General features: G+C 46.3%; 1 protein-coding gene across 7 annotated transcripts in view; it reads right to left on the reverse strand.

Moving 5' to 3' along the window:
• RAPGEF2 (Rap guanine nucleotide exchange factor 2) overlaps nt 1-4,626 on the reverse strand; it is a 335,598-nt gene extending 330,972 nt beyond the window's left edge. For 5 of the 7 annotated variants that reach the window (XM_054030402.1, XM_054030403.1, XM_054030406.1 and 2 more), the window contains exon 1: nt 4,144-4,626. In XM_054030402.1, the coding sequence (XP_053886377.1) occupies nt 4,144-4,212 (69 nt within the window). In that variant the 5' untranslated portion in view covers nt 4,213-4,626. Of the gene's footprint in view, nt 1-2,676; nt 2,784-4,143 lie in introns of those variants that run through there. The other 2 variants (XM_054030407.1, XM_054030404.1) reach the window with 2 other exon arrangements.
• Between the last annotated feature and the right edge of the window lie 2,139 nt (nt 4,627-6,765).

The following is a 6,765-nucleotide window of genomic DNA, read 5'->3' on the forward strand; positions in this document are numbered from 1 at the left end:
TATACAATACACACAATGAATAATGCACATGTAAAATAACTGGCCATATGCATTTTGGGTTTTATTATTTTCTAAGCTTTTTTGTGAACTAGGATACAACGCTCCATTGACTAGAATAGTTCAGATAGGCTTTCAATACCCACTGTGTAAACAAGGACACTCCCGCACAATATTAAGTGAAAGATTTTTCTGCAATAATCTCTGAAGCAATGCTCTGAGAGGAGCATTGTAAAATCTGTCCAAATTAGAAAAGGACTTCTGCACTGGGAAAAAGTTCTAACAAGATTTCACTGATTCCTCCCCTTCATAATTTAATCATATTTAATAGTTATCAAAGCTGTGTATTCAAACAAGGGCTTGTTATCCTGCAGTCAGTCCTCTGTTCATTTCAACTCACAATGAAGTCATTACAGTAAATTTACATCACAATTGAGGGCAAAACACTAATGTCAAATGCAGAATTACAGACTTCACAGAATAAGGATGAGAAGCTGGTCACATATAGAGAAAAGGGCAAAACACTAATGTCAAATGCAGAATTACAGACATCACAGAATAAGGATGAGAAGCTGGTCACATATAGAGAAAGTGCTTGTTAAAACACAAATATATTCAATAAGCAGTGAAGAGAACAAAGAAACATGACCAACAGATGCTTCCTTGACTATGCACATTCTCTTACATGCACATTTCTGTCAATATAAGAGTATACATTCTCCTCCCAACCCTTTTTCGTAACAGTCAGAATCATGCCACTTAAGGATATCTGAAGATTCCTCAAAACAAAATGAAATGACTACCTTTCTGGGAAAATCTGGCTTATTATTTAGGGAAGACAAAAAGCAAAAGACCAAGGCCTTTATGGCTTGATAAAAATACTGCTTTTCAAAGTTTTGCTTCTTAACTGCAAAGTATTTAAGAAAGAAGCTTACTCACCGCCACACTGTCTGCCCTAAGATTAAACTGAAGTAATTCCTTCTCAGAAAGAAAAAGGAAATTTAAATGATTTTAAAATAAATAAATAAATAAATAACCCCTCAATCCACTCAATTCAGAAAAACACAGATGAAAATGAAGGTGTATATTTTCAAAATACAAGCCTTTGCCTCACAACTACTGTTAAAGAAAATGAGTTTAAATATCTAAATCTCAAAAAAATATATATGGAGATATCCTATCTCCTAGAACTGGAAGGGACCTTGAAAGGTCATCAAGTCCAGCCCCCTGCCTTCTCTAGCAGGACCAAGTACTGATTTTGCCCCAGATCCCTAAGTGGCCCCCTCAAGGATTGAACTCACAGCCCTGGGTTTAACAAGCCAATGCTCAAACCACTGAGCTATCCCCTCCCTCCATTAAACATTCTAAAAAACAAAGGAATTTTCCTCTTTCAAGCCTTCTCCCCAGAAGCAATAATAAGCACATTTGATCACCAACCTCAAAGACTTCCAGCACTGCCAATGCAGCATGTTTCCCATAGAACTGGTCTTATTTGTTGACTATTTTGGCCAGTCAGAGCCTAATGGATTTAGGGTTTCTTTCTGTGTATACTGCTACAGTAGGCTTTTGGTGTACTGATACTTGAAGTTTTGCTGTGTTAATACAACCCTGGTGTTCTGGATTTAGCTTTCTACACTGTGTTCTTCACATTGGCTCTACCCCCTGCATTCATGCTAGTGTCTTCACTGCGTCATTTCTTTTTTTTTTTTTTTTTAAACAGATTGGCAGGGACACAGGAAAGTTTAACAGTTCACTTTATTTGGCACAGATATACAACTGTCACAGTGGAAGTTTTGTCTCTCACAGGCTGGTTTGAAGGCCCACTACCTGACTGACCGATTTCTGAGCAACTGCCAATATCCCTGCTGCTGACCAACTGACAGTCTTTTTATAATCTTCTCCCAAGATCTCTGACATCCCTGTCTGACTCCCATTACTGGAATTTAAGATTCTCCCAGAACAAGGGATCTTGCTACATTAACAAATAGTATCCTTCTGAAATAACAGCACTCTGTCTCCAAATCTAACTTTTCAATAACTATGTGCTACTGATACCTAGAGGGTTTCATACTGGTGCCAACATTTATGGCAAGTACTATAATAGACATTTGGAAAGGTCAGGCAAGGACACAGGGACACAACTTTAGTTTCAACATAATAAAAGGAATTTGTTCTAGAATGAGATAATTTTCTTTATGTTTTTTCGTAAAAGCAGGACCATCTTTTCTAACTGTGATACACGTACATATGTGCCATACTTTTCCATATGTGATCTGTCTTTGTCACAAACACCAGGATGAAAAATAGTGTATCCACAATGACTTATCTGAAGTAGGAGGAAGGAATTCTGGATGCTGCCTAAAAAGTCAAAGTTCTTTCCTCGCCCCCAATTTAAAATGTCAACAGCCAATCAGAAATCTGGCAAAATCATAAGTAACCATGGTAATTAAAAATAAAGCCGCTCACTAAGATCAGGACACGCTGAGATCTGAGAGAAACAGGACAAATCTTTAGAAACCAGGACAGATGGCACTGCAACTAATGAGCAAAGTAACTCCTTGAATCATTAGCTACTGAACTACAGCTTGACATAGGGATCAGCATAAAGCTTATTTGTGTTTAGATGGTTGGCAGCAATAGCATCCAGTCACCACTCCAAAGCAGAAAGAACTCACTCACCTTGATGTGATTCAAAAAAACAACAACTAACAGTCAAAACATTTTTACACATTTTCTTCTCCTTCTGTCTCTAATGTTTATAAAGCCCTGTGTGCTTTCAATCCTGCAGGAGCAAATGACTGCATCAATTTTTATTTATCCCACACATACACAACCCCACCCCCAAGTAAAGCCTGAGTCAAGTATTTCAAAAATCTTTCTCCCATACTACTGTGCAAGAATTTCACCCTATTTTTGGGAGGCAGAGATTTGCCAAAAATACCACACTCACCTCTCTGATAAATGTATGGGTCAGTAATGCTGTAATGAGCTATAGATGTACAAAGTTAATTCAATTCCAGAATTAAACTACTGTACTTGTGTTGTATTGGGAACAGATACATAACCTCAGTTAATCAATGGCCAACAATATAAAAGGCCACTCAGTTGTGCAATATGAAAAAAAATGTATTCAAAATATTTTTTTCTCTGTCCGTGAGCTAGCAATCCTATACATCAATATTTTGGCTGAGTAAAGTTTGTATAACAGTGAATATGTTGTATCATGCACTTCTATGCACACGATGGTATTCAAAGTTTCTATTAACACGAAAGGAAGATAGGAAAACAGCAGCAGTTACTAAATCTGAGTGTTTCCCACAGAGTCAGCTTTCAGGATTTATGAAACTCACTGCCAAAGAGGTGCCCCCCCTTTCTCCTCTGCTGCTGTCTGACCACACAGATGAGTTCTCTGCCCAATTTTAGGCAAAGATAGAGGTGGTAGGAATGCAAGGACAGATTAAGGGGATGTGAGCCCCCAAAAAGTAATAACACTACTGGGGGGGAGGGAAAGGAAGAGAAATCCTAAAACTAGAGCTGGTTGTGAATAGGATTGTTCCTCTAGCCCGTGAGTGGGAAAAGGGATTAGAGATGTCTGAAAACAGATTAGCTACAGATAGAGAAAGGAGTACTGGAAACAGATGAGATGTTTGTGGTATGTGTGTGAGACAAACAAGAGATAAACAAGAAGTAGCTATAGGAAATGTTGGCGAACGAAGGACTCGTTATCTGGGGGCTCTGGTCGGGCTGAGTGGAGGGTGAATACGGAAAACTGCACTCTGGTACCTGGAAGCACGTATAGGTAAATCGTTACCTGTTGCCCCTATGTGCAGTACCCAGGAGGCATAGATCAAGTCGTGCCTGCCCGTACCTTGGGGCTCTTGGACAGGGGAAAAAATGGGGGTAGGCACCCGAGATTAGGCTCCTCTTGAAAGGGGAGAAAATAAACAAAGGATGTAGGGACTCTTCTCCGGGGCAGCGGTGAGTAGATACCTGGGAGGGTACTGTACGGGGTAGGTCCCGGGCGCGGGGGGCTCCCCTCTGGGGCAGTACGCGGGAGAGCGGGAGCAGGGGCGGACAGGGAGTACCGGGGGCTCCTCTCCGGGCCGCTGGGAGGGAGGAACAAGGGAGGGAGGAGCAAAGGGGTACCTGGGGGCTCCTCTCCGCCGGGTTCTTCATCACCGCCTGGCGGAAGCTGTTATCCACGTACGACGCCATCTCGCCCCTTCTCTGCCCCGGGCTGCAGCGCCCCGGCCCCGCCGCCTCCTGCCTGGGCTCCGGCCGCGGCTCCTGCTGGGTGCGGAGTGGGGTCGGAAACTGCGCCGAGCCCCGGTCCCGAAGGCGCGCGGCGGGGGAGCGGGGCTCGGTCCCGTCGGGGTCCCGGCTCCTGTCGCTGCGCGGCGGGCGCGGCCTCTCGCTGCTCCGGCCCGGCTCCGGGCTCGCGGCCGCTGGGGTGAAACGCCGGGACTCAGCAGCGCCGCCGCCCGGACAAGCCCGGCCGGCAGCGGGGAGAGCGGCCAGGGGGCTCCCGCGGTCCTGGCGCCTGGCGGCGGCTCCCGGCTCCTGCTCTACTGGGCTCCGCCGTCCCGCTCCGCGGCTGCTGCATCCCCGCCGGCGCCTCCCATCCGGGCTGCGGGGCTGCGCTCCCGGCTGGGCGCGGGGAGGTGGCTGGCTCGGCGCGGGCGGGGCCGGGCTCTCAGGGGGGGAGCGGCCTCCTGCGCTGGCGGCTTTGTGCTGCTGCAACCATGGTGAGGAGCGAGCCACACCGGCGGGGAGCGGCCAGCGGCCGCAGCAGCGCTCGGGGAGGGGCCGCGCCCAGCTCCCGCCCCCCGGCCCGGCTCAGCTCGGCTCTCGGCCGACACCTTCCTGCCGTGCCCGCCAGGCGCCGCCCGCTATTGTTAGGGGGGTCTCGGGGCCCTGGTCACTATACAGCTGTACAGCCCCCCCGCCCCTGAGTACCCCCAGCTCCGTCCCCTCGCACCTGGGCATTGCTCTCAGTCTCCCCCGAGCCCTGACCTCCTTCCCACAGGACACACAGACCAGGAGGGAAACTGTACGGCCATCTCTGGGCAGCGAGATGCGGGGCAGGCTTCAAAGCCTAGTGCCCCTACTAGCAGCCACCAGTCCCCATGGGATGTGAGGCCATCGCTGGCAAAGGCAGGACTAAGGCCACTAGGGTTCATACAGCAAAATCAACACCTTAACTTGGTAAACCAACAGGTGAAAGGTGCAGGTACCTATTCAGGGGATTGTAATGTGGCTTAACCAGCTATAGAAGCAGTTTGCCAGACTCTGCACCATATTCATTTCATGGATGGATTTAAGTTATGGTCCAATATGGAGGACATTGCAATAATCCATTTTAACCCTGGCAAAACTATAGATTGTCAAGGCTAGGAGGGACCATTATGATCATCTAGTCTGTTTTACATTTAACAGGATTTAGAATTTCAAGCCATAATTTCTGATGATAGCATATTGTTTAGAGAGACATCCAGTCATGATTTAAAGACGTCAACTGATAGAGAATGCACCACATTTCTCAGTAAAGTATCCTAATGATTAAAAGCTTAAAGGCCAAAGAATGTTGATTACTTATTCAAGAGACCTGCCAGGGATTTCAATCTGTGACTATTCACACACCAGTGCAGGAATCCTTCCAGTATACCACCGAGCTATTGTATAACAAGATTAGTTCCAAGGATTATAGTAGGCAGGTCACAGAGGAAAGGTTGGACTTTCTAATAGGAGCCAGAGGTATTGCTGCTGCTATCATCATCTAAAAGCAGCTAGGAATCTAGCAAGATCCCCAAATTAAAAACTTTGCTAACAAATATCTTCAGCAGGGGCCCTATATAATCTAAACCAAATCCTCATGGCTTTCCCCGATTCATCACAATAATCTCAGCCCACATCCTCAGTGGTATTTAGGTGTTGCGCCACCTGACACCAAGTGAAATCCTCAGCCCTGGACTAGCAGCCTAGGCTCCCCATACAATGTGTGGGAAGAGTTGGTCACATAAGAAAGGGATCTTCAGAAGGTAGCACGTTGACTAGGGAGTTGCCTAAACTAGCCAGCAGTGAAATGCCAGGGAGAGGGACTTAGGGTGTTTAAACAGCTGGCCTGATGCACAGGCCAGAGGTTGGCACCTCCCTCTGCTTGGAATCTTCATCTATAAACCTTCTCCTAAGCCAGGTCTGCCGCTTAAGTAGCCTATGCTCTTGTAGCCGAATCTGTCTTGTTCTCATAGTTGAGATACCTCTTACACTTGCACTACACTTCCTGAGCTTTTGGCTGTTGTTTGGGTGGATGGGTGGGTGGTGTGCTACGTTTGTGGCCTGTATCCAAGCTGCTTGCTTCAGGATCTGACCAGTTTTAGGCATGCTCAGAGAACACCTACAGGATTGTGCCCTGTTGACAAGATAGGCATTCTACTGCCTAGTTTGAGAATCCTGCTTCAGGGCCTCCAAAGTTTCAGCTTGAACTAGAACACTGAGCTGCTTGGTAGCTGGGGATGGTGGCATCGGGACTTCAGGCAGCTTTGTGAATGCAGACCAGCAGAAACTTAGACTCACAGGGGACTTTTAGGCACCTGACTTCTATTGATTTCAATCGGAGTTTGATGCCTAAATACTTTTTAAAATTTGGTTGTAATTTCTTTCACAAGCCCACTCTTGTCACTCGTCTCTATGCTAATCAGCATCAGCCAAATATCCTCTTTACATCACCATTATGTAAGAGAAGAATAGAGAAAGAAAAACAGTGTAATA

Source organism: Malaclemys terrapin, chromosome 5 (assembly GCF_027887155.1).
Source record: "Malaclemys terrapin pileata isolate rMalTer1 chromosome 5, rMalTer1.hap1, whole genome shotgun sequence".
Lineage (NCBI taxonomy): Eukaryota > Metazoa > Chordata > Testudines > Emydidae > Malaclemys > Malaclemys terrapin.